Genomic DNA, 27,977 nt, shown 5'->3' with positions numbered 1-27,977 from the left:
CTCCTACTCCACTGGCCTTTATTTCCTTGTATAACTAAAATTAACCTGTAAAATAACCAACAACCATAACTTATTCAAAATCCAATTTATGTCTAGCAACATCACGATTATATACGAATACTTCATAATCATCATAATATACATATCCTTGTTGGTTTTTAAGTACACTTGAACGAGTAAACCCTGTTGAACCCCTTAAAGAAAAGGTCAACTCCGATATATAACAAATGTTTTCATAAACTCTGAAATTCCTTTCAACGTTCCTTTATATTTCATTTCTTTTATTCTAAAATACAAGTTTCATATTTAAAATTCATTCCTTAACCTTATCCGAAAATATTTTCCCTATTTTGGGTTTCGTAGCAATACGCAAGAGCTCAGTGGTTAAAACGCTACTAAAAGCGTTAAAAAAGGCCGAAACTTGAGATATGCTGTTTGTTATTCAAACTTAATATAAATTGGTAACCAAATTCCAGAGTTAGTAACCGATATCTTTACATTTACAATTTGGCCTACTAGGATGTTATTCTGAAAATACAGCTTTCCCTATATTATTTGTTTTTCAAAAACCTATTTAAATTCTATATATTTTGTTGTCATAAAACTATTTTATTTTGTTATAGGGGTTGGATGTTTATTGTTTTCTCCGTTGAAAAGTTCTCCCACGTTCTTTTATACAAAAATAACGCTATATTTACAAACAGGGACTCAGGTAAAAGGTCTAGAGGGTTCTTATATTGTGTGTATATTTTAGCCATTTTTGTTCGCGTTTATTACGAAATAGAGATCCGCTACGACGCACTCCGCCAGAGTCTATTCTAAACCATAAAGGTTTTTTATATACTTATATGATTTGCGTATATATGACGCGGTCCCGTCCATAGAAAATTACTAGCTCGTTCACTCACAGTATGGTCCCAGGGCATTGTACGTCGTTCGGAGAAGATTGGATTTTTACAGAAGAACGCATTTATTGTCCTGGGGGCGTGGGAGTTCGGATTCCTCGGTTAGTTTGGTAGTGCTGGACTTGCGACGGATGGTCCAAGCGGGTAGCGAACCGAAGGAACTTAGCCGTCGGCTTAGACGTCTAGAAGATGGTCTTCTGGCGGCTAGCTCCGCGGCTGCGGCTTCCTCCATGGCTTTGGCCTGTTGCAATAGTTGGATGAAAAGTTGGCTGACGTTGACGTTGTATTTGGCGCTAGTCTCGATATAGCAGCAACGGAGCAACATTTCGTTGGAAGTCTGTTGAACCAACTCTTCCGAAACTTGCCGCTCCGTTACCAGATCGCTCTTGTTGCCAACCAGTATCAAGGGAACTTGAGTTCCTGTGGGAGTAGGAATGGTATGGTAACGCGTTTATATCGCTAATGGTAAACTAAATCGAGAGTTAAACATTTCGCGAAAGAGCAATCTGTGGAGCTTAAATATTTAATGCTTTCCTATCTTCATTGAACTTCTGTTCTCCCACTCAACTTCAATTTATACTAGAGTTTATATAACAAAACTTAGAACATGCGTGGGGCTTTTCAGTTATCGATTTAATTTCAAGGGATTTCTGATGTGATTCTCGGTAAACCGAGATCAATAAAATGTTTATGCGGTTTCCCAAGACGAAGTGCTTGTTATGACTTCCTTCAATCAGATGAATTGTCATGGATTCGGATGTAATTTTATTTAACCGATGTCGAACAAAAATCAACTGGAAAAAATACTGTGAGGGTTTGAGAAAGAGTTTGCAATCATTTATTGGTAAATATTTTTACTAGAAAACATCCTGAAAAGAAATTGAATAACAGAACTCCGCATCTCTCGACTAAACCAGCCCAGCCTCTTAAATCAAATTCAATTCAAATTCAAAAATGTTATACAAGCCATAGGGGGTCGAAGCCACACATTTTAAATGTCGCAAGGTTGCCCTACAAAATCAAATTCATAAATTCTTAATAAACCAGGAACGTTTTCTTCCAAGTATAGCGAGTCTTCGGGCCAACCTCCCTTTCTTACCGAAGTCGCGTTATACAAGACTTTTCCCTGTCGTCATTCTTCGATCAACTATTTATAGGATCAAAGAGTAGAACTACCGTCTTTTAAAGCCCAGAGGGGCCCGGAGAGAGTGGGAGAGCTAGCCGGACTCTAGAATCTAGATCAAGCTCGAGACAAGAACGATGGTGGAGAGATGCGGACTGATGCCTGCGTTCCCACTCTGGTACTTTTCTCCGGACTTTTCCTGCATCCCCACTCCCATTAGAGGAAAGAAAAAGATTTAAAGTACCAGAAACTACGAGCATTTTTACACTAAAAGTCTTTCGGTGGGTGAAGTGCTTTGTGCATGCTCCAGCCAGTTGATTTTTGGAAATCACCATTCACGAGCTAGAATCGTCAAGTTAAGCCTAATTTTCGTGGGCCTTAACAATGAAAAGGTCTTTCTAAGATTTCCCGCTCTTAGGTTAAGGTGGGCGGTCACTTTGTCCAACCTTTTCCAAAATAACAAGGTTCCGAGAAACGCGTGGCAGTCCCTGGAGGGTTTCAGACTTGCATTTCGAAATTTTGTCCGGTTTATAAGTAAGAGAGGGGATCAACTATTTCTTAGATCTTGCTTCATTTTTTGACTGTCGCCATGGATATGGTTCCAATTTGAAATATGCGTAGCTTTTATTGTACTTTCGACTAAGAAATTTAGGATGGGCTTGTACCCTAAGGATTGACATCGTATTTGTGCCGTAGAACCTAATCGATCATACAGACAACATTTTTATTGTTTTGTTTCTTTTCTATATAATATCTAATACCCGGGTCACGCAACGTTCGAGGGAATGTGTTAGGCCTCCATTGCAAAAAATCGGTAGACAACAGTAGAGAGGAAGGAGAAGGCTTGGATAAAAATTGGAAAAACTTTATCTTCATTCCTTTGGCGATGTTTTCGTTAGATTCTTAAACCTAAAAGAAGCAGTCTAAGCAGGAGTTGATATAGGTCACGCCACTATCTTTTTTATTCTTATTCTCAATTCTTCGCTTCTTTTCCTTAGTAGACATCGATAAAAAAAACTAAAAAGAGGACGTCACCGGGCCAGCTTCTGCGGGTTTAGATTTAACCTTAGAATTTATTTAATTCTTCTATGACTACCCAACTTCAAACTATTTCTCGATCATTTGGCTAAGATCAAAGCTTTCAAAATAAGAGTTTCTCAGAAAACATGGCGATCATTCGCGGTTAAAATAACAGTGCCACAAAGTGCAGTTGTGTAGAAAATGAGCTGTTTTAATTAGAATTAAGAGTATGGTGCATTATTATTAACATTATAGGGAGAATTGTAGATATTCTTGAGTTAAGAGGGTAAAGGGTTAGAGTTGCACGCAGTCGTTGACGCGTAATAGCGGAAGAGGTCCGTAAGAGAGATAAGTCTCCCTTCCGTCGTCTCATTTTTAGCAATTGATCATGCCCTACAGTTTTTTTCTACGGAGTGATTTTCTAGGAGACCCACTTTAAGGAGACTTCACTTCGAGAAAAGTCGCGAAAATCTTTGGCTTGATTAACGAGGATTTACTCTTCACTGGGAACCAGGGTTACCATTACCAAAGTGTGGGTCACCCTTACCCAATCTCATCTGTCGGTTTTAAGGAACATTGACAACGTGTATAGGATACTCCTAGAAAACGAGGAGAAACGAGATCGAAGTGGCTTAAGATTTTGGGACAGTCAAAATGTCCATCCTTTTTTTTCTTTTTACTCGTATCTCTTCGTACACTTTTAGTAACAACCTACCCTAGAGTACTGTCGTCTTAAGAATCTACTCAAGTAGCTTAAGAGAAATGACAATGGACAACTTGCAATGGACAATATCACTTTCAGAATGAAATAGATTCATGTTGTTATGTTAGACACGTCAACGTGGAAAAGCTAAAAGCCCAAAATCCCCTGGATTAGAGATTATTTCTTTTTAGCAACGTACCACTCAAACTAATAGAGATATATACTGGTGAAGGGATTATGATTGGGTTATTTTTCCCGCCCTTTTTTTCCCCTTTTCTATTTTGTTATAGTTGTGGAAGGAAATACGTGATTTCGCGCCCACAGTCTCGCGGTAATCAAGTTGACCTTTATTATATGGGCCGAGCTTAGTCGACTTTCCTGATCATCCTTCTTGAATGTTAAATACGCTCAAGGATCGAGGTTTGTTTCATAGCCAAGGCTTACCTCTAATTCGGGCGATCAATTCCCATAGCTGTATCGCTTCGTGAAATGATTGTAGACTATCCACTGAAAATACCAGCACGAATCCTCGCCCGGATCGAATGCTCAGTTCTCGCATGGCAGGGAAATGATGAGAACCCGCTGTGTCAAGTATTTCCACCGTATGGAAGATTCCGTCTGTGAAATTGAAAAGAGAAATCTGAAATTATTTTGGTGGGATTTAGTTAGCAATATGTCACGCTATGGGCAAAGAATAAATTGAGAAACTGAACACGAAGTACACCTCGGTGACCTTTACTTCGTGATGAAGAAAGTCTTATATTAATAATTGCGTCATTGTGACCTTTGTTAGTGGCTGCAAGGTCATCTCAATGGTATTTATATTAGATGGTCACCAGTTTTATTCTAAAGCTATGTACCCTTGTTACTGTCGCAACATACTGATATACAGAAGCTTAACCTTTTACTCCTTTTGCTATATTTACGTAACTTTCCCTGAAATATCAAGTTATGTTGTCCGAGAAACGATCGTCTCACAACGTGTATGCAACAGGCTATTCTCTTCGAACCTATTGAATAATGTGGGTTTCCTTTATACATACACCCAACTCCATCGAACTGACGTCAGAAGGACTGTCTGATGCAAATTATTAATCTTATATACAACCTCCGTTATACGTAAGCGCAATAAACTAATACTATCTACCTAATTAAGTCTGTTCGCGTGGCTCGCCGGTCATGACATATTTAGGATAACTTTAAAGTTACAATCTACCGTTTTACTAAGAGTTTCTGAGCGACGTACTATACAGTTCCTATACACGTAGCTTTCTGAAAGGATTTATTTTTAGCTCTTTGGCGTTGAGGCAGGTTTAGGATTGCAGGGTTAATCCCATTTGCTTATCAATGTTCGACTCGGGTCAGTTTTCAATACGGACAAAGGGGCTGTTCGGATAATGGGACAAACGACGATCTTCCTCATAGACCTTAGCATAGTTTGTGGGCAAAATCACAGAATCTAGTAATATCAGACGTATATAATACTTCTCTACAAAGCGGGGTAATTGTAGCATGATTCTTCCCAACATGAGAACATTTGGAGCAAGGTTACTAAACCGAATCACATACGCAATAAATAGTTCCCTCATTATTACTCTATTTGCCAAGGCGCGTGTGTGGATTTTTGTCCCACGTAAAGACTAGGAAGGTTGGTGGGTTTATTGCTGAGGATTTAGTACCAAACAGTTGTAAAATTCACCCCACGGTGCGATGCAAACGAAAAGGGTGAGCCTGGGAAGAATCATGTTACATAACTAAGCGTATTAAGTGGATACAGAGTGTCATCCTTCTTCTATTATCCCCTTCTGGCAATATATATAATAGCCAGATTGCAGTAATCGTATTAAGATCGTTTAACTTGTAAAATACCTATCAGTAAGCCTAAGATTTTATAGATATTGCGAAATTCTCTTAGTTTCGTATAGAAATATAAAAATAAAGATGCGTCAAGTTATTGTTGCATTCCTCTTATAAAAATATATCCCGAGAAAAGAAGAATGCTACGTATAACTTTATAGGGCTGTTCCCCAAGGAAAGTGAAGTTATATGGAAGCTATTAGAGTATATAGTAGACTATTTTATTTCCAAGAATACTGCATGTACAAGCATATTGGGATAAAGTCGATTGGAATACCGATACACCTTACCTTCGTCGAGTTATTTTTATACTGTTATACATGCAGGTATTGTAAAAATCGATCTGAGTAGTTTTTTATACACCGGCCATTTCTGGGGCAGGTGAAATACAATGTTTTTGTTAAAGAAAGTAAATTCAGAGAATATATTGGTAGGTACCGCAAATACCTGTACGAAATTTCAATCTTAATTTTGTTACACTATAAATTCGCCTATAATTATCGCTTTATGACAGCTTATTTCCCCTGTCTAAATAAATAAAATCTCTTAAATTACACTTGGATGAAAGTAAATAAAATTTCTCGATTTATGATCCATAAAACCAATATGTATTTGATTTTTTATTTCTTTCAAACGGAGTAAATAAAAAAACTCTTCGTCTTTTTCTCATAAAAATCGGACAGATTTTTAATGACCAAGGTGTGAAGAGTTTGATATGTGGTGTGTGTGGATTTAGTGGAAGGAAATGGTGTGAGAAAGTTATGTGAAGAAGTTTTCCCCCCTCTTTTGACAAGTCGGTTAGTACTTGTCAGCGGGATAGTGGAAAATTCACCTATTTCGATCCAAATTCCTTCGTTGTAGTATGTCCACTTACAACGAGGTAATGACATTAAAGTATAACCCATAATGAAGTAATGCAACTGGTTCACCTTCTACCGTATTACCTCTTTCTCAGTGTACAAACTATTACTCTCTAACACCCTTTCGTTTTTTAGGGTTATATAAAAAGGAATCTCTTAATTAAATTCCGTAAGATAGGAATTTAATTGAAAAATTAACTTCAAAAGAAAAAGAACTGAAATGCGAACATACACTTAAAAGGTAAAATTAAATTTACGCTTTATTTAATTTAAGTCAATCAAACTTTTAAAAGTCAAACAAACAGGGATGAATTATTCAAAGTCTGTGTGTGAATTAAGCCAGTTTTTTTTCTTAAAATTAAATTTAACAGTTTTGAAAAGAAGTAAGTGTTAAGTTCGGTATTTTGTGAATTAAACAGATTTTTATTTGCTCCCACGGTTTTTTGGAATTCTTAAAAATAGATTAGAAGTGAACCGGATGAGTAGGATGGTGAGGCGAGGGCTGAGGAATTTGAGGAGAAAGAGAGAAGATGTTGGAGAAGAGGAGGGTGGATGTAGAAATGGAAAGAAGAAAAATAGAAATTTCTTCCTTTTGATAGAAAAATCCGCGAAGTGGTCCCCAGGCTAAAAAAAGATTCGCTTCGTTCGTTTTTAAGAAAAGGTTTTACGTCATGAATAATTGAAAAACTTTTTCGGCAGCTTAAATTTATAAAGACTTATTGTAGATCTAACCTGACCTCAAGTCTATCAACTACAGGGCACCGGAGGCTAGAGAAAATGTCTATTCTCTCAACTTTACATTAAATGCAGTGTTGTCAGGCCCTCTGTGACCCAAGTATTTACTGGTTCAAACTGAACCACTAGCCTTTCTCTCTGCAGTCTATCTCTTGGCTCACCACTTGGGAGAACGACAAGAGCCCTCTTTAGTATAGACAACTTAATTACAATAGATCCCTAAGCCTAAGTAGGAGTATTTAGGCTTATAAATGGCAATTCAGTCGTATAAATTTGAGCTAAGTATTACAAAATTGGACTGTGCAATACTGCCCTTTGTTGTAACTTAACTCATTGACTAAGTTCTGAAAGGCGCGCAGAACTGGACACATAATCGAAACTACAGGAGTATTTCATTGATTACATCTGCTATTAGGACTACAATGACACAATCTGGTAAAGACAGATTCTTTCATCGTTCTATATAATGGAAACCGATGGAAGTCTGTTCAAATCTATTTTATTTGTTTTTTTCATAGCAGTTTGTAAAGTGTACGAAGCTGATGCGGATTAACACACAAAGTTAAATGCAATACGCATAAAAGCGGTTATTGTAAACCACTATTGCATATTTAATGGTTTATACTGTGGGAGGAGTAATTGGAAGATTGCATTCTATAGATTTTTCCCTTTTCGTTTTTTTAGTTTTTTGAACTGGAATTCGTTTCGAATTTCTTATCTTTTTAATGATACATTTTGTGAAGATATTTTTTGTCTTTTTACCTAGAAATGCGATATTTTTAAGAGAAAATTTGAGCGACTAAAACAAAAGGAAAGGTCAGGAGTAAAGAGTTTCTTTTTAATGACACTCTCGAGACTCTTTCGTCTGAAATTGCGTGGATTGTTTTGTTATTTAAGGGGTCGCTTTTTATCGAAGTTTGGATTACAGCTGTTTCTTATTTTATCTCTTTCCGTTAAGGTAAAGTGTTTTACTCTATTATTTGTCAAATACTTAAAGTCTTATACGACAATACCAACTACTGAGTGTTTTCTGAGCAAACTACTTAGGTCAAACAAAAGATACATCAACTGAACCCTTAAAATAACGTTTTTCGAGTTATTTTAAGATTTTATTCATGGTACAGTAACATGATGTGTAGAGGGAGTTACCTCGGAGAGTTAAGCTTTTAACGTTCGATATTTTCGAGCGGATATTTTAACCAGAATGAAAACTCGCTATTTCATTGTACTCAAAATATAAATATTCTAATAAAAATAATGATTAATTGAATCTAATCATGACTAATTCAACTTAAACATAATTATTTTAAACCCATTCTAAAGTGACTCTTTAAACATACCACTCTAAATTTAATCTAAACATTATAGTTTGCATCTAATCATTCTCAACATTATAATTGGAACTAAACATACATAACTATATTATATAATCTAAACATAATTTAATCAGTTCAGCGGTTCATCATTAAATAAGAAAATGATCTGCAATTCGCCTTTTCTCTCCTCTGTTCCTGTAGTCTAGGATGAAATTACATCGAGTATAGGTAAAAATATATGTTCTCGGTATACTTTGTTATGGTACTTTTTAATCCGAAGAGGGTATTATTACCAATATATTTTCTCGAAGGTTCTAAACTAATAAATTTTAGGCCCTCTTTCTTAGGGCTCTATATCTTAGGGTATCGTACCTTGTCTCGATAGGCCTTTAATCTAATAGCTAAGACTGAAAAATTTATGGGGGTCCAGGCCATGGGCTCTAGTTTTGGAAAACTTCTATTATTTCTCTAACCCTCGCTCCTGGGCAAAATCAATTTTCGATATAGGGTTTAAGCTTAGTATAGCATCCTTCAATTTTGCTCTCCCTTTTCTTTTCTGGTATGATGCTTAGAAAGGGGGGGGGGTAGGGTTGGGCTGTCGTATGCTGGTACCTTTAACGTTCCTTGAATATTAAAGCTTTAATTGAAAATATAAGGAAGGGGATGAAGAGGAGGTGTTGATCTGATATCTGGACAAAGGTTTTAGTTCCCCTAGCCATCCCCTGTCTTCCTCTTTTGTGTTATTTGACAACCGAAATATTCCCCCAAAATGTTCCGTCCAAAACAGAATCGTTGGACGTTGATTGTGCTCTTTTTTTAAGAACTTTCAACCTCCTAAACAAGGAGCAAGAAAAGTATTCAAATTTCCAATGACCCCAAAAAAATTACGGAGTTAAAACAAAGGAATGTATTCAAGTTTCACGTCAATATGCATCTGATTTATCAAGGTTTAATACTATGAGGGAGGTATAGAGGAGGAGACGATTTGTACGCGCCTCTTTGACTGACAACCGCGTACATCTTAAGTATCGCTTATCGGTAACTCAACATACAAACAGTAACCCACGTGACCATTTAATCCCTCTTCGACCCCTTTCTCCCACTGTGGGAGTCTTGGCTTTCGGTTTAGAATACGAGTCCAACCCACAATACCTCTCCTTTTCTACCCCTCCCAGAAACTATCAAGAAGTTCCAAAGCAAAAATAGGAATCTCGCTGCATCAAGGGAGAATTAAATAGATTCATAACGTTGGGTTTCAAATTTATCTCTTCCCACGCGGGTACGGGTTAGGGCTTACCCTTGTCTTGGAAACCAAAATCTTTCGTAACATTTTTCTAAAAGACCTTTATCCGGAATAGATTTTTATTAACTCTTTCTTCCTAAACCTTCACCAGTTCCCCCTTCCATACGGGTCACGCCCTGCCAAGCGACCGCATGAGTAAAGATATAGTATCCACGGTCAATTGAAAATAATAAGTTAATTCGTAGAACTTCCCTTAATTCTAAGATGCTTCGTCCGTGCGTGGGATGTCAGTGGTTTTAGGTTTTGATTGTTGAACGTTGAATAATCAAGTTCGTTCCCCCCCTTTCTTTCGTTCTCTCCTTACTTTATATATATATATATTTAAAGCGGAAGTATCAAATTATCAATCATATATGTAGTTGTCTTATGTTTGCGCGAGTTAATGTCCGTTGTTCGCCGGGGGACTGGAATCTTCTCTAGATTGGCAATAATTGATCAACCTCGCCCATAGGAGTGTAAGAAAGGTTAATGATTCAGTTAGGTATTCAACATGAAGAAGAATACTTAATCATGTATCTTTACATCGTAATCAAACTTTTATATACAGGGTGTTTCTGATAAGTCTTTCATAAATTAAAGGGTGTGTCCTCTAGGTCAAACTGAGTGAATGTGTCGAAGAACATGGGCTCTACAACATAAAACTGAAAAAAGACCAGACCAAACTTCTTAAAATGGGATAATTGCAGTTTGGCTTGTAAAAAGTGGCCTATTTTAGACTCTTATTGACCCTAAGGTAGAACGGTCCAAGCCGCTCAAAGACTCTAGCTTTATAGGGTAAAATTATTTGCCCTTTCTGCAGGGGTTTTTTTAGAAGCGTTTGTGCACGGAGTTCAGTTGTTGGGTTTATTTTTGGAAACAGACTAAAAGTAGCACGTTCTTTGAGATAATCCAAAATCAATGTTCTCAAAGTATATTCTTTCAGATTGTATAATAGTATAAAAAACAAATATAAGGCCTGAGAATGCATTTAGGCTTACTTGCGCTTCTACCTGGGTCGTTATATAATTGCCAATATGGTGGCGATGAGTAAGGAGACCGCGAATTATTTGTGGAAAACCTAAGATCAGGACGTTACATCTTTGAACATTCTCAAGGTTCTATTGAGGTTCTTGATAATATTACTTTTAGTTTTAGGTACGCCATGGAAGGTGCGATTGACAGGCAAATAGATGCCCCAGATGTATCTTTTTTTTTTCTACGCATTCCAACATCCCAAGTTCGTAACTTAGAAAATGGAGCGGATGCCGAAAAACATCGACGTAACCCCTAAAAGTATTGGAATTCCATTTGGCCTGTTGTTTTATTTTTTTTTACCCCGACGATTTCCTTTATGGGATGGAATCGATTTTGACAGCGCACTCAATCGACTTGTGTTTTTTTGCGGTTTCGCCTCTATTTCTTTTTGTGTGTGTGTGTGATTCTCTTTCAACATTCTTTTCTTTTTGCAGGCAATCATAGATATACAACTCCCTCAAGTTTCAATGTTTTTTATTACTTTTTTTGTGTTTATGGCAGTTTGATTTCAACCAACTAATCAACTACTTTATAAGGTCTACGGGACAACTTGCTAGACAAACACTCAACACACATTTAACGAAGTTAATTATCTTACCCGGCATTTGAATCGTGTGTCTGTAATAGTCCTCGACAGTCGGTTTGTAGGACGCTGCGAAGAAACCTTCCAGGAATTGAACAACCAAGCTCGTCTTGCCGACACCCCCCGCTCCCAGAACCTATTTTGGTTCGAATTTAATCAACTACCTCGCTTTAAACTATTTAAATATACTAAGTAATGTCGCTTTTTGGTCTACGGAATGTTTTGAAAATCTTAGAACTTCCCGGGGAAAGCTACCTTTTAGGGGTTTTCAAACCAATGTATTTCCTACGAGCGCCTGTAGAAATGTTTAACCCGCAATACACCAACGTGCAGGGTGAAGCTACGATATAGGCGCTTTATATTTATTTTTATTTTATTTTTGTTCTTGTTTCTATTGTAGGAGTAGAATTAAAGTAATATTTGCTACTGATTTAATGGATTTAGTTGTATGAACTGAAATATCCTAAATTAGTTGTAACTGTAGGCCAAAAATCAACATTTTTAACATTCCTCATTTGGAGTGGTAGTTCTAAAAACGAAATTTACCACAAGTTTATTTTCTCGCGTGTTTGTCTTGCTTCCCGATATAGTTGAAGCCGGCGACGGTGGGGCATCCTGGGCGTGCCGGCCCATTGACGGAGGCACCAAGAGACTTATTTTCCGTCTTTTGTCTCGAGAACCCCCTTCCCCGCGAAAACAATAAGAATGTATAAAATAAAAATTAAAACAAAGAAATAATAATCGCGAATTCCGAGTGTTTATTAAAGCTCCATACTTAGTATAGGGCCCGAACCTCTAGTTCCGTTACTTTCGCGTGGACCGGATGATAGCGTGAGTAAATTTTCGCGTCATTGGGACAACACATCTCTCTCGGCGCGATTTATTCGAATATCGGAGGAGGATCAAAGACTTTGCCGTTCTCACGGCAACGTTTCGAATCTCCAGTCGTTTTCGACTGAGTGACCGGACGGAAAACGGAGGAAGCTTCGGGAAGGGTGCGTTCCCATGACGACGGAGAAGGTAGAAACCATGTGCGCGCCCGGAGTTTGCGCCTTTTTCACCCGAAAGGTGGTGTGTATATAATCCTATTTTCCCTCGTTGATAGCAAAAAAGGAATCTAAGATATTGAGAAGGGGCTGTTATACTTTTTTTTTTTTTTCATTATTCTTGGCTATAACTCCTATTGGGTGACTACATTCTATGCAAAACGGAAAGGCTTAAAGGCAGTTCTCAATTTAATACCTCCCGTGGTGGCTTTGACTGATTGAGCCTGGCTTCTAGGTTAAACCGAGCGCCTCTTTTTTTCTACTTTTTTGTACAAGAAGCCCGTCAGGTTCTTTCAATATCGCTTTATTCATCCAGTATTGGGTAAACAAAAAAAGGCTTACGCCGTACTCACTTGCTCCATCACTGACATTTTTTCTAATTTATGACGCTATTTTTAGTATTTCTTAGTAAGCCAAGAAAGGTAATATGCTTCTTAAGAAAAGCGTTGAAAAAATATCTGCCTCTTTTCTCCGGAGGCTTAAATCAATTTTCCCTTCTCTAGATCAATATTTAATACTTTGTACTTTGTAATCGAACAACTTTAGATTTATCTATAGGAATCTAAAACATATAAATGCAGTTTATACAAATTAAATTATCTTAAGAAGTTTAAAAGTTATCCATTAAAATTTAGTTCAACACTTTTGAAAAAGAAAATGTCACCGCTTCAGCAAGTTTGAATTTCGCGCACAATATTATCGATAGATGGCAAAACGGTCTTTGAGCTAAATCAAACAAGAAGGAGCTGTAGCCCACTCGATCTCGCGCTTGTAAACGCCAACTTCTCGCTCTATGAGACTATAAAGTGATAAAGGAAGTATCCAGCAGCTTACATCCAGGAATCGCAAGCTCAAGGGGGCTACTTATAGGCAGACGATTTACAGGTACTGCATAAAAATTTAGAGTACGGGTTACAGACTCAGTAAAGGTCGAATTTGTTCTGAACACTTTGCAAAATGATGGTCTCAAAGTTTGTAAGGATTTTTAATATTTCCTCAAGACAATTATCTGCCAAAGCTGGTTCATCTGGAGGACATGGACATGCTACTGGTAATTTTATTATAATAAAATTTAATAGCAATAACTGCTAAGCCTTGGTCATTCTGTGCCCTTGAGGTTGAAAACTTGAGATGGGAAGTAAGAGGTCAAATTAAGTAGACCACCACCCGCACCAAATATTCTGAAAACTGAAGTTACTTTAGATATTATAATTCTGGTTAGCCAGTTATGTTTAATCCAAAATCGGCATACTTAAATTGTTATAAGAAGCTCCAAACAGTGAATAAGTTCATAGCGGCTGGGTTTATTGGTTAATGTTTGAAAAACATTTAGATTGTAGGTTATTAATCCATTGTTCTTGTTGTTTCTGTTATGTAGGAGAAAGTCTTAAGATGTGGAAAAACCTAACGTATTTCGTAGCCATCCCAGCTGTTTTAGTTTGCATGGTTAATGCTGGTTTAGCTGAAAAAGAGCATTTGGCTCATTTCCATAGACCAGAATTTGTTCCCTATGAACACATGAGAGTTCGTACAAAGGTAATATATCCTTCTTTGGCGTAATCTGTTAACTTTTGTGTAAAATCGTCGTGTTTTTTTAATATAGCCCTTCCCATGGGGTGATGGAAACCATAGTTTGATGCATAACAAGAAAGTTAACGCTTTGCCAGATGGTTATGAAGAATAAATTGTAAAATTATGTGTTGTAGAATTTACATTGAAAGTTCGGTATAATTGTTCTTAAAATGTGTGTAAAAATACTAAAGTATAAAATAAAAACAAGATAATTTATATAGCAGTGTCAAAAAATCAATAATTGTGTTGGGAGGTAAAGAGGGGAGTTCTTAGTTTTATTTATAATTGGGTTGTCATGGTTACAATCCTTCTGATGGTTTTGAGCTGAAGTTTCTGGTTCTTATTCGCATTATAAAATGGAAGCAGTTATAGTTAAATGGTTTAGAGATGTTATTTGCAACGGATTATGTATTCAGCCCCAAGTTTTTGATGATTTTATAAAAAACAACAGCGAAATTTTGAGCAACTTTACTAATGTGGTCCTTACCGCGAGTCAAATGCCTGATTATACTATTCAGGATAAAGTGCTCATCTTTTATTGTCTACAACAAGAGGAGGAAATTGATGTTGAAACTGAATCAAGTTGTAAGCAATGCATACTTGGTTCTATAGTTATAGTTTTTTCGCTGTTGTAATATTTCATGTAAACGTCTTTAAAAAGATGATGAGGTAGAAGATGAGGAGGAAGAAGTTGAGGGTATTTCATTAGCAGAGAGTGATTCCGATGAAGAAATAGTCACACTTAAAACAGGCACTCCTGTCTCTTCTTATGAAGAGGATTTAGCTAGTACATACATATCTTACGCAACTTCTACTGGACAGGGTACTTGTGTATTATACACATTTTTGTTGGAATTAAATGAACCATAATGAGGGTTTTATTAGACTTCAGCGAAATTGATAGTAGTCCACATGAAGAAGAGGAAAGTGCGGAAGATGAAGCTCCAGTTGAAGATTCTAAAAAAGTATCTTTTTTTCATTTAATTTGTTTATTTTAATTTGGCAAGTTTTATTGTTTAATCTTCCTTAGAAAATAATCAAACAACTTGTAATGAAAACTGTGCTTTACGCATCCTTGAATGATTTTCCGAGGGACGCAATTGAACAAAGTGTTATGTACTTCATTGCTTTGGATAATGTAACGGAATGTATAAGCGAAGAATTGGATTTGGTGAATTTCTTCGAGTTTGGTGTGTTAAATGGTGAAGGATTGCTATCTTTGCAAAAAGTGGCGTCATTGGTAAAAAACGGGATTTTTTCAAAATCCAAAATTAAAAACTGAGTTGTTTCAATCTGTCTCAGGTTTATGGACCACTTATTGACAGAATCAAACCACTTCCTCTATCGCAAAATAGTTTAACTGAAGTATTTATTATTTAAAAAAAGTCGTAAATTTAATGGTAGAAATGATTGGTAAAGTTTTCTAGGATGAATATTTATTAGAAACTACTAGATTCAACGTTAAAAATTTCATAAAATACATAAATGCAATGCCAACGTCTTATCCAACTTGTTCTGATGAATTATACGACATTGTAAAAGTCGATTTAACTGAGGATTATGATTTAAAACAGTGGGAAGAAATGATAAGCGGATGGAATGCAAAATTAACAAATACAATAGATGTTTTGTCTAAATTAGTATGGTTTCACTGTATTAATTAGTTGAGAATTGATTTAATTTTAGGATTATTAAATGCAGAATACAACAATGGATAATTTTGAAGAGTTGGTATCGTTTTGGAAAAAACAATTAGAGGAAACGAACTATTTATCAGAACAACTTCAAAACGAAATTCTTAAACTGACTTTGGACAAAATTAAAATTGAAGGCCTTATTGAAGTAATTGAAGAATATGAGAAACTTACGTTTGAAATTGAAGGAATGGTGGAGAAACAGGAACAAACTGTTAACATTTTGCTCCTTTTAAAACGAACCCTCGATGTAAGATCAATTAGTCAAAACGTTAATTACTTTTATAACAGTTATTGGTTACAGGGCTGCAAAGTCACTGAAAAATATTACGACAAAGCCATGATAGTTGCTGTTGAAAATTTTCAATTAATTTGGTCAATTTCGAGGGAATACAATTCCATCGCTACATTTGGTTATCTTTTCAATGTTGTTAATCTCCATATAAGCCATGAAGCTCTAAAGCATTTAGACTTCAAAAATATCCCCAAAACACCAAACCAAAAGATTTTAAAAAATCTCGCGCAAGGCATTGAATTCTTGCGGTGTTGGAAGACAGCTTTAGAATTATCAAAAAACAGGAGCCATTCCCAGAGTTCAACTCCGGATTTAACGGATATTTTTCCAGTTTTACCAACTGATCATGTTATGAGGGTTTTCCAAGATTTAGAATCTTTTCTAAAATTAGCTATAGACGTTATTCAAATATCTGATGATGTTAATGTGGTGCAAGGAAATGAGGAGAAGTTGATGGAGTCTAGAAATGAACTTTTACAACCCATTTTTGATGTAAGAAAATTGTAAAGGTGAAATTTGCATTTGAAGTTTAGTAAGAAGTAGAAAATTTTTCAGTTGGAATATGATATATTTGATCTGTACTATAAAGATACGTGGGAGAAGAATTTTCGCAAGATAAATAATCAGTTAAATAATACAAAATTAGGTTTAGGGAAGTTGGAAACTGTGGTTCCTGAGAGTGAAGTAAATTTGGATAAGTCTTTATTAGTCGTACAAAGATTGCGAACTGATAGTCTGTACGGAAATGAAACTACAGGATATATCGGCCTTTTAAACGCATTTATGAATGAGGTTCATATTTAGTTGCCTTTTTTATCTATCTTTTAAGTTTAAGATAAACTTTAACATATTTCAGGTGTCTTACCTTCAAAACTTAGTTCAAAATCAACCTATCGACTATTTTTCGCGAAAACACCTTCCAGATTTGACAAGTTATCTTTACTGGCTTAGTAGTATCATTAATTTAATTGAAAACGGTCATAAACAGCTCTCATTATCAAAAGAAGTTCAAAATTCGCCAAAATGGATTAATGTTAAATCCCATACCGAATCAGTTCTGTCAAATTTGAACGCGATTAAAATTGAAAGAATTAATCAATGGCAGAAACAGGCTGAAAATAATCTACCCAAAATGTTCAGTCAAAATTTGTTTATTCAATTTGAACGGGATCAGGTTGATACATCAATCTTGAGAGAGAGTACATTGTTAAAGGAAGTTATTCTCAGTCAAAATATGTTTATTCAAGTTAATTATCCCGTGCAACTGAAAGAAATTATGTTCGAAGCGAGAAACGTTCGGAATTTAGGATTTCCTCTTTCGGAACCACTTCAAACTGTTTATTTGTTAGAAAGCGAAGTTTTATGCTATGAAAATGAATTGAGGGAACTTCTACGAAAATATTCCGAGATGATCTCGTATTTCCCCGAAGAAAAAGTAGATATTAGCTGCCAGATTAAGAGCTAATTAGTAATTGGATTAATTTTAATTAATTTAAGGCTGAAGTCGTGCTGCCTATTTTCAAGGGAATTGAACATGTGATCAAAGTTGGTTGTAAAAATATGACATGGTGTTCCATTTCAATACCGGATTATATAAAAGAACTTAACTTGGTTTGTTATATTTTATTTCAAAGGGGTAACTTCTGGAACCCTTTAGAATTAATTAAGTAATGTAGTGTAAATTAAAATATTCAATCAACTTCCGTAGGCGATAGATTCAACTTCAGTTATCGTAGATAAACTTCGAAAAGTTTTGCTAGATTTGGAAAATAGCTGTAGTGCCTTCAAAACTGCTAATTTGATTCAAAATAAGGATGATTCTAAGACTTTTCCGATTTATAAGGTGAATTAATTAAACGATTAACTTGAAATTCATGAAGTTATAATATTATTTTTAGACTTTAGCTGAGAGACAGCTCGAAAATAAGCGAGTTGTTGACCATTTGTTGAAGAATTATAGAAGCATATCGTATTCTTTGATTAAATTGGAAAATTTGATTCACAAAAGCGAAACTGGGTGTTGTAAAGAACTTAAGAACTTTTACCATCATTGGGAAGAAATTATTTTGAGAGAGTTACTTCAGATGGTTAAGACCAATCTTTCAAATGTCCTAACCCTAATCTCGTCAAATAAGGATGTCTTTCAAGTTAAATTGGTCTTGAAGAACAAGGAGATTTATTTTGAACCGGATCTAGCTGATATTTTGCGATCCGTTTTATTTACAGTTGTGGCTATTGTTAAAAGGTGCATTTAATTTCAACCAAGATAAAACCGAAATTTACTAAAACAATTATCTATTTTCAGCACAGAAAACTTTTCACGATGGTTGAATGGAATGTGCATTACGGTTCACGAAATGTCCGAAGAAAATTTGGATGAAATTTCGACATTATTCTCATTTTTTACTGACATATCTCAAGATCAAGAGATTATAACAATGTGCAATAATATTGAAAGGGCTCTGTGTGTTAATTTAGTATCTATTGAGCAATCGGTTAAAAAATTAGAAATGTTTAAATTTTTATGGGTTCTTGATTCAACTGCAAAAAGTCAACAATTTTCCAAGGATGCCTCCAGATCAGCGTACTACAAAAATTTCCAATTCTTTACTTCACTCAAAAATAAGGTATTGTATTATTGCCTTCAAAAGTTTACTCTTATCTCTCTTAATAAACAACAACAATATAGCTTCAAGAAATCGAATCAAAACAACAATTTGGTTGTCTAACGCTTTCTCTTGAAAGTTTTTTAAAAGAAACAAAAATACTAATAAATAAATGGATAAAAGAATTGGGCTTTGTTCTGTATGATGAATTGGAAGTAAATATATCCACCCTTTACGCCCAATTAAAAGTATACCAATTTATCATTATTTCATCTATCTACACTTCGGAATCTACATAAATTTTATTTTTAAATTACCCCGTCTAACAGGAAATAAATAAAAACTTAAACACAAGCGGAGATTCTGAAGATAATTTAGAAATTATCACCGAAACTATCAAATCTGTATCAGGTATGATTGGAAAAGTAGATAACGCCGTTAAAGATTACGAGGAAAAATATCAAGTTTTATCTCAATTTAAAATTGGGGTTAGTCAAGTAAATATTGATGATGAGAGTGTTTTTATTCTAATATATGGGTGTTAACAATGAATTACTAGGTTAACAAAGAAAGTTTGGCTAGACTACGCAAAGTTTCCGATTTATGGCAACAAATACTAAAATTTCGTAGTGAAATCAGTTCGTAAAGCGTTATTTTTAAATATTTATTAGTATTGTAAATAGATTGTTTGTGATAAAACCTTTTATATAATTGTGCGCTTCATTATTGAGTCATGAAGCGCGCCAAAAATGTATCACTGTATTGTATCGCCACCTGGTGACGAAATAAATGACAATGAATCAAGGCAAAATAAATCAATTGTGTTGTTGATGTCGATGGCGGAGGTGTTCTAAATTTAGTTGCTCAAATTAAAGCGTTTTCCCAAGATGAATAATTATAATTCCAAACCTCAGAAACCTTACAACCCTTTCCTAGACGACGATGATAATAAAGAAGTTGATGATTTTGACTTTTTAAATCATCCGCAACAAGGAAGCAGTGGTTATATGCTAGGAAATGATAAGCCTAATCAAGAATGGGAGCAGAAACGTCGACAACTTCTAGAAGAACGAAGACAAATTGAAGAAAGAACACTTATGAGCACCAATAAATCATTGGGATTAGTTTATGAATCGGAACAGATCGGTATTCAAACAGCTGAAGTGAGTTTGGTTAGCATTGGCTTCTTTCCTATCAAGGTCTCTAAATGTTGTTTACCGATGTTTAGGAACTCATGAGACAAAGAGAACAGTTAAGAAACACAGAATATAAAGTCGATGAAGTAAACGGAATGCTTAGATCAAGCCAAAAACATCTGAACGTCATGAAAGTATGTAATGTTACACTATAAGATACTTTTTAGATTATAACCTGGCTTCTTTGACGTTTCCAGAGTATTTTTGGAGGAATTAAGAGTTACTTTACGGGTGCTACTCCAGAAACTGATGCTACCAAACCCATGTCAGCATTTGAGAAACCCGAATCTCCAGCTTCTAGTAAACTACAGAGTGCCGTTACTATGTCTAAAGAAGAAACGGAACTTGCAGCAAGACAGGGATATAGTCACCCTGCTTTGAAAGCGCGTGGTTTGGATACTTCTGGTTTTAAAGAGGTGGATGATGATGATGATGATGAAGATGAAAAATTTATGTATGGAGGATCTGGTCGTACTAGTCTTGATATGGGATATAGAAGTCAATCTGCTCTTATTGAGCAAAAACTGGATGAAAACCTAGGTAATTATTATTAACAAAGCATTGAGAGTCCCTTGAAAGGGTATAAAGCTCTCTTTCTCATGCATAGTTCCAAAATTTTCCACATCCTTTGGTTTTTCACCTATTTTTGGCGCTAGTTAGTTGTTTGTTACGGGGGTCTTCCATAAAGAAAGCTTGTTGGGGGCTATCTATAATTTGTTTTCCGGGGGTCATCCATGAAGAGAAATTTTTTTTATTTGTTGTTTTGGCGCTAGTTAGTGGTTTGTTATGGGGGTTTTCCACAAAGGAAGCTTTAGTGTTGGGCTGGGGTTCAGACTTAGAAATAGCACACATCCACTGGTCCAAAACCAGTTTATTAATTGCTTGGACTAGTTTTTTAATTCAAAAAGTGGGGGTTACTGGTCCTCGGGACCAGTTTATTAATTGCAAATCGATAGGAGAACAAAGGCTGGGACCACTCCGGAGACCAGTTTATTATTTGGGACACTAGGGGGGGTCACTGGTCCCAAGGACTAGTTTAAAAAATATCCTTATTTCTATGTCTGCTGGGGTTTAATTTGTTGTTTTTCTGGGGGGCCATCCACAAAGAAAACACTTTTTTGGCGCTAGTTAGTGGTTTGTTATAGGGGCTTTCCATAAAGAAACGTTTTTAGGGGGGGGGCTCTAATTTGTGGTTTTTTCCCGGGGGGGGGGGGGGGTCATCCATAAAGAAAACATTTCTTTCGGCGCTAGTTAGTGGTTTGTTATGGGGTCTTCCATAAAGAAATCTTTTTTCGTTGGTGGTGGGGTCATTCATAAAGAGAACTCTTTCCCGGTGCTTAGTGTTAATACTCATTTATTCATATGGATTTTTCAGGTGAAATGGGGGCTGGTTTAAGTCGTCTAAAACATTTAGCACTAGGATTAGGTGAGGAAATTGAGGATCAGAATGACATGTTAGAACGTTTAGCGGATAAAACTGAAAGAGCTGAAATAACTATCAAACATCAAAACCGGCAAATTGGTCACATACTAAAAAAATAATAGAAAGTGACATTTCTCTAAAAAAACGAAAATTTAAGGGATCTTATATAAATATTATACATATATATATATAGTTTATTACGTGTGTTCTGTTAACAAATAGTATTAAATTTTTATTTTATTTCTTATTTCCGCAAAAGAAATAAAGAAAAATACCAAAGTTATATCATATTACCAACCACTAATAAAAATTTCAAATTTGTGAACCATTTTTGTTTGACTGGCCTCATAAAATTCAAATTTCGTCATCAAATATGACAGTTACAGTTTTCCCAGGACTTTTATTTATCACAATGACGTTGTCTTTCATTGCTAAAGTAATTTTGTTCATCAAATCTATCCCCTTAACATTATTGTTGTTAGGCCTACGTTTTTCAGGACTTATTGGTAATGGCTTCCCAGCGTTATCATTCAAATTCGCCATATTAGTATGCGCCATTATGATCTTTACTTCAGGCGATACTGCGAGTGAGTCATCGGTGGAGTAAGTAGGGGAATTATTATTGTTGACTGTCTGATTAGGGTTAGAAAGGGCTGCCGAAGCTTTCTTATCTCTAGCGAAATTCATTCTCAATTCATGATGGTTGTCACTCTCTCTTAGCAATCTTATTATCTCGCGTTGTTCTCTCAAGTCGTAGGGGTCGTTGTAAAACTTCACGGGAGGCCCGTTAAGACTAGTTTCTTCTGTAGAAGAATCGTTTTCTCTTTCTTCGAGTTGCTCAACGTCGCGAAATTCGTCCGTGTTAAATTTAGCGTCACGCAATCCGTCTAAACCCTACTTAAGGAAATATTTATAAGCAATATAGGCGAGGGGCAGATCACTTCCTGTACACCATTACGATTAGGTAGTAATCTTTATTGCGCGGATTACAGGAAGAAAATTAAGGGCCATTACGTCTAAATTGCGTAATAATTTTGAGCAGCTTGTACGCAGATTACGCAGATAGTGATTAACCCCTCGCTATAGTCGAGGGGTAAAATAAAGTGGTGTTTGACCACCTTGTTTTCTGACGACGTGACATCCTGCATGTAAATCCAAAGAAGTTAGGTATGGTTTCAAACAAAGGGACTGGTAACTTTGAAGCCCTGTTTAACGTCTTTGGATTCACATAACCAATGTTCCGTCCTTGGTTCTGTGTTCCTAACCCCATATCAAGGTCTGTACCGTGGGGGAGTGAAGATAAGGCTTAAAATGCCGGAGACTTGTAGACATTGGAAGACTATACTAGGGGAATAAACCAATAGACCTTTTCGACTTAAAAGGGGGGTAGGGACATACAATGGGGTTGATACATTGCCGTCTATGAACACTCTCATGATACAAAAAGACTACAGTTCAGTAGCCAAAACGCGAGATGGAGGGCAGAGTTTTACGGCCCTGTCTTACTCTCTTATTTACATTGAAATGGTCTATTGGCTAAGAGAGGAGACTGACGTTTAGTAGGTGAGATTTTCACCCCTTTGTCCGCTCTCTATTGGTTGGCGAATAAACACTTCATGTCACTTTCTTACCCTCTCTGTCAAGTTTTCATCCAATCCCTTATTGCATTTATTTACGCATTGTGATCGGGCTACGCTGGTGACAGATGGTAGTACCTGTGTCTCGGCGTTCCCATCCGATTTAGAAACCTTCAATTTAAAAAATTAAATACATCTTACGAAATCAAATTAAAACATTGCTTCAAGTATTTAGTAGTATTTGAACTTGGGGAAACGGAAAGGGTTAAACGCTAGTAACCGGAAACGATTAAGGTATAATGTGGATATTTCAACAGCTGTTGAAATTAATAATTAAAGCTTACAGTAATCAATCCGCGACATTTTACGTCGTGTCTTTCGCGTTTTTTCGAGGCGGCTTCGACGGCGGCCTCCAATGTCACAGGATTATAATTATCTCTTTGGAATACGGATTTGGAATGTTGATTAACTGTTCTCTTGTTACTGCCGCTACGAATCTTACGATCTCTTTGGGCGTTAGTCTTGTTAAGGCACCCGTAATAATGATTAACATAATGCTTAAATGGGATAGAAAGAAAAAAAGAAATAATATATTAATCTTGTAACGTTGTAATCAAGATAGAAAGAAAGAAACCGCGATTCTTACAATTTCAAATTTTTTTTTTGAAGATTATAATTGCAGATAAAGCTAAGAAACAGGTATCGAATAATAATAATTTTTACTTTTCATTATTTTGGATTGATGGTAAGAAAGAAAGTGTCATTAAACATTGTTTTTATATATAAAGATAATTAAGAAATATTGACACCCTCTGTCAATTTTAATTCGAAGATTGGAGGGGATTTGTCATGAATCGTGATAGTATGAAATTGGTTTGTCAGATGTTAAGCAAAAGTGTGAAGTATTTGCGATAAAAATTAGAGATGAAATAACAACCTTGATTTTTGAAATTCGTATAAATTTCACCAATAAAAGTCATCTTGTTCAACGACCCAGCTAGTTACTCAACTAAATGAGTCAAAAAGTTGTTTCGTCTGAAGAGACCTTTAGGCGAAATCAAATTTTCATACAAAACCCAGAAAGTTCGGAACTATTTACATCCGTTGATTTACTTTGAAAGAAAACTTTCATGAAAAAAATAAAAACATAAGGTAAACCTCAATTTTTACGGCGTATAATCGTTATATATTATCGATAATAAAATATACGCCGGGGAAATATATATATATATATAAATTAACATCTTGGATCATATAAAATAAATTTCCCATTAGGGGGGAATTTAATTAGAGTTAATTACCGAAAAAAATGGGTCTTTTTCACCATCTTCTTTTCTTTTCCCTTTTTAAAATAAAAATAAAAGCTGAGGAGTTTCACGAATAATGTTAAAGAGATTTATAAAAATCGGAGGTGCCTCATTCGCGTGAAAAGAAAGAATATTCTCCTGAATTATTCAATGAAGCCGAGCGAAAGAAAAAGAGGGAGAAGGAAAAAAGTTTTTATTAAGAAGATAAAAAAGTGTGGTTTTGCAATTTAAAAAGATCCTAGGAAAAAGCAGCTGAGAAACCCTTCGAAATAAATTACTAAAATTATTTTACGTTTCCTCTTTTTTAACCCCCATGGGCCTCTACACAGAAAATTTAGTATTTCTTTTTCGTACCCCGAGTTGAAAATGACTCTTTAGATGACTTTGAGATCAATTTAAACTCGGTTACGGTTTTCACTCGGAATTTGCTTTTATTATAAAACCCACTTTACATCAAGGTTTATCGTAGCAAATGTCAGTCACAACGTTCATAAGATATGTTCCATAAGTTTGTCACTGGTTACTCAGAGAGCTAGTCATGAATGAAGTGACGTAGGTCATAGATTCGAGGTAAAGCGACGCCTGGCGAGGTGCTGTCAAAGGTTTAGCACAGAACTAGCTCTCAGTAAGTCTCATAGGAAGTATCATACTTATGGAACATATCTTATAAACTTATGATGGGATGTATCGCCAAATATTTTCACACACATCACTTTGCTTTTCAAACCCCTCAAACGATTTATAATTCTGCAAAATTCGTGGTGAAAAAAAAATGCAATTGCAATTAAGATAAAAATATATCGAAGCTGTAGTGTGTTCAAGTTCAGAGTAGGTTTGACAACAGAGCAAATTCCGTGTGTCACTTAGTACAATTTTTTACCCCATCACGTCGACGTCGTGATCCGTTCCAGTTGATATCGTAATAATCGTAGCAATAAAATTCCAGGGGTAGCCTCCATCTCGCGATATTTGGAGATATCCAATTCCGACAACAATAATTGGAGTTTTCCGAATCCCAATGGTTGCAACAGCAGCGGTGAGGACCGCCTTGGTGATCGTCTCGCTCTCTACGTGATTGTTTCCTACTTCGATCAAAAATTCGCGTATTTTTACGTCAGTTAAACTTTTACACCCCTTTCCATTACCCGCTGGCTGGCGGTAAGAAATAATTTAATTCCGCAGGCTATTAGATAATTTTAAACAATATTTTTTTTTAAGTCCCACGGGGTTAGGCGGCATTTAGTTTCGCTTGGCCAACTCAGGGGAAAGCACTTTTCATAAATTTTCATCGCTTAAACAGTAAAACTCGATCGAAATAACCCAAAGTCACCGAAGCGTGAGGGGATTTCTACTTTGTTGTTGTCGCTTGTCGATGTAGGAAGGTAACATCCCTCAAAATATGATAATCTCTCAGGATTCAGGAATATTGTTATTTCCCTCATTTTGATTGTTATTTTTTTTTTATTTAAAACAACTAGCAATTATTCGGCGTAAAATTTAGGGAAATGGGCGGTTTTAAAGTAATTGTATTCGTCTGTTTTTCGACCTTTTTTTTTCTTTCTTCCTTTACATTCGTTTTGAACGATAAATGCTCGGAATTATTCATACAAAATGATTCAAGGCGTATCATAAGTATGTAAGATATGTTCCTCCATAAGTTTGTCACTGGTTACAAACTGGAGCTTGTCATGAAGTGACGTAGGTCATAGATTCGAGGTAAAGCGACGCCTAGTGATTCGCTGTCAAAGGCATAGGAAGATGGTGGACTGCAGAACCGAGTGTAGGACTTCAATTCTCGCTTGTCGTTCTCGAACTAGCTCGAGCTGTAAGCCTCTAGTATAGCGAAGTATATAGGCCTAGGTAGTGTCGTTATACTTAGGGAACATATCTTATAACCTTATGGTAGCGTACGTATGAGACACAGGATTGCAAAAGAGACCTTTTGAATGGAAGATACGCGTTGTATCTTCCCCGCTTTCGTTTACTCTTTGCCAAATGTGTTAATTTTATTGTTCTGGCACGTGAGACGCATCACGGGCTTAGATTCCACCGTAATAGTCTATATTATAAACTTCGTTTGAGGGTTACTCGATGTTAAAAACCCCCAACCGAGAATTCTTAACTTCCGCTCGGTTGATGCGCTCCGAGTTGGTTGATGGAAAAGTTTTTAGATAAAAAAAAATGGTCTATTACGACAATAGCGGAAATGAGATGTCAAAACCGATATTCGGATATTATTCTTTTGTCAATTTTTTACGCTTATAAAGAAAGGTTTTCATCTTTTCTTTATTTTTTTTTAAAGTGACACAATATGATAAGGCACCCGTGAAATACGCTGTCGGAAATCTTTTGAAAAATTCTGTCGCACTTTGATCGTGATAACAACGAAGCAATAAAGTCGTTAAAATGCTTTAAACGGTTATTCATTCAGTTTAGGGCGCGGACCATTTAATTATCTCTAAAACAATAATGATTTTAGGAGAGAAATAACTTAGCAAGTTTTTTTTATATTATTTTTAATTTCTGTAAATGTAGTTCTACCCGGGGCCTTCCGTGATTCGTGAAAATATACGTTCTCTAACGCATTAATCTCATTATCTCAAAGGGCCACTGAAACCTAATGAACTCTGATCTCTTTTGCGAGTTCCAAATATTTTATCGTTATCAGGTTTAGCGCGTTTTAAGTGTTAAACAAGAAACGTGTACGATTTAGATCGAGTCTTTCTGTATCAGTTTAAGTATCAAAAACACTCCAAAGTGCATCTCAGCCGGTTTTAATCCATTTCAATATGGCGATGTGGCCGTTAAAAATATCGTTAAATCTAAATAATATTCCACATTTCACCCTCTCTTTAATAAATCTTTTGTAAACCTCCGTCTGCAATCAATTTTAAAGAGGAAATTACCCCCTATAGCGTCGAAATAATACAAAAATGAAACCAAACACTTGATAAATCGACATAAGTGAAGATATACTATAGAGTATGGGTGCAGAAGCGTATATGCTTGCCATGGGATATTGTATTTATTTTATTTAAAGGGATCGTTTATCACGATCCATAATTGTTCGGGATGACAAGATACTAATCTACGCGTACCTTCGATTCGGCCTAGCTTTTGGCAAAAATAGAAAGAAGGCCTTAGCAAATGCTTAGGAATTAAAGATGGGGAATCGTAATTGCGTATTTTCGACGCGCCTCTCGCTAATATTCATTTTCAAAAAAGCCCACCCGCTTTTTAATAAAATCTATGTCAGAAGAAGGCGTCATTGTTAAAAGTCAACCAGCGCATTGTTTTTCAATCTCTATACTCGTACTGCGCGAGCGTGATTTTAGAAATAGCTTTTTTTCACTTACCCGTGGCCTTTATCTTTGACTAAGGATCTCTCGGGAAAGGATTTACCACCATTAATTAATTCCTCCTTCTTCTTTGAACTATTTTGATCTCGTTTCTAAATGGAGGAAAGAGTTGAGATATAAACGAACCTTATCGTTATCCACAACAAAAAAACCTTTTGTTTTTGCTCGTATACCTTTTTCATTTCCCCTAATACTTTTTCGTTCCTCAACTTCATTTGAGTTTTCATCCAAATCATTGGAGATTTCACGTCGTATTCTTCATCTTGAAAGAGAAGTTGAAGAAAGGAATACATTAACGCGCGAATATAATGATAATGAGAAACTTTAAATACCTGGTCGATAAAAACGTCTCGCTGTGAAGTTTTCATACTCAATAATACCTGAAATATCGGGATATTGTGGTAAATATGATGTGTAAACTTTATTAAAGTACATTTTGATCTCAAAGTGAACGTTTTAAATCTTTTTGGACGAAATTACTAG

General features: G+C 35.8%; 5 protein-coding genes across 5 annotated transcripts; 3 read left to right on the top strand and 2 right to left on the bottom strand.

The window, feature by feature from the left end:
• Window positions 1-96: 96 nt before the first annotated feature.
• Window positions 97-12,327, bottom strand: LOC149692093 (ras-related protein Rap1-like). The gene is made up of 5 exons (XM_089867753.1): window positions 12,195-12,327; window positions 11,966-12,102; window positions 11,435-11,555; window positions 4,196-4,369; window positions 97-1,325 (listed from the first exon to the last, which is right to left on the bottom strand). Exons 2-5 carry the CDS (start codon window positions 12,050-12,052, stop codon window positions 955-957), a joined length of 753 nt encoding a protein of 250 aa, XP_089723879.1. The 5' UTR covers window positions 12,053-12,102; window positions 12,195-12,327; the 3' UTR covers window positions 97-954.
• A 1,017-nt stretch (window positions 12,328-13,344) lies between these two features.
• On the top strand, window positions 13,345-14,253 carry LOC149692092 (cytochrome c oxidase subunit 6A2, mitochondrial-like). The gene is made up of 3 exons (XM_089867752.1): window positions 13,345-13,516; window positions 13,844-14,001; window positions 14,069-14,253. Exons 1-3 carry the CDS (start codon window positions 13,423-13,425, stop codon window positions 14,147-14,149), a joined length of 333 nt encoding a protein of 110 aa, XP_089723878.1. The 5' UTR covers window positions 13,345-13,422; the 3' UTR covers window positions 14,150-14,253.
• Window positions 14,254-14,378: 125 nt separating this feature from the next.
• On the top strand, window positions 14,379-19,292 carry LOC149692091 (dynein axonemal heavy chain 10-like). Its single transcript, XM_089867751.1, has 15 exons — window positions 14,379-15,002; window positions 15,068-15,277; window positions 15,340-15,402; window positions 15,465-15,677; window positions 15,739-15,981; window positions 16,036-16,518; window positions 16,582-16,818; window positions 16,883-17,461; window positions 17,524-17,637; window positions 17,735-17,869; window positions 17,925-18,271; window positions 18,332-18,653; window positions 18,716-18,880; window positions 18,962-19,129; window positions 19,192-19,292. The coding sequence occupies exons 1-15, from the start codon at window positions 14,907-14,909 to the stop codon at window positions 19,276-19,278; spliced, it is 3,462 nt and encodes a 1,153-aa protein (XP_089723877.1). The 5' UTR covers window positions 14,379-14,906; the 3' UTR covers window positions 19,279-19,292.
• Window positions 19,293-19,430: 138 nt separating this feature from the next.
• Window positions 19,431-21,576, top strand: Snap29 (Synaptosomal-associated protein 29kDa). The gene is made up of 4 exons (XM_089867746.1): window positions 19,431-19,795; window positions 19,861-19,962; window positions 20,026-20,368; window positions 21,204-21,576. Exons 1-4 carry the CDS (start codon window positions 19,520-19,522, stop codon window positions 21,368-21,370), a joined length of 888 nt encoding a protein of 295 aa, XP_089723872.1. The 5' UTR covers window positions 19,431-19,519; the 3' UTR covers window positions 21,371-21,576.
• A 29-nt stretch (window positions 21,577-21,605) lies between these two features.
• On the bottom strand, window positions 21,606-27,929 carry LOC149692089 (uncharacterized). The gene is made up of 7 exons (XM_089867529.1): window positions 27,827-27,929; window positions 27,668-27,756; window positions 27,492-27,586; window positions 25,016-25,217; window positions 23,173-23,385; window positions 22,883-22,999; window positions 21,606-22,145 (listed from the first exon to the last, which is right to left on the bottom strand). The coding sequence occupies exons 1-7, from the start codon at window positions 27,927-27,929 to the stop codon at window positions 21,606-21,608; spliced, it is 1,359 nt and encodes a 452-aa protein (XP_089723655.1).
• Window positions 27,930-27,977: the final 48 nt, after the last annotated feature.

This window comes from Phalangium opilio, unplaced genomic scaffold (genome assembly GCF_054372755.1).
Source record: "Phalangium opilio isolate 3A_F unplaced genomic scaffold, DU_Popi_V2 ptg000024l_1, whole genome shotgun sequence".
NCBI lineage: Eukaryota > Metazoa > Arthropoda > Arachnida > Opiliones > Phalangiidae > Phalangium > Phalangium opilio.
This window is presented reverse-complemented; position numbering and strand designations above follow the sequence as displayed.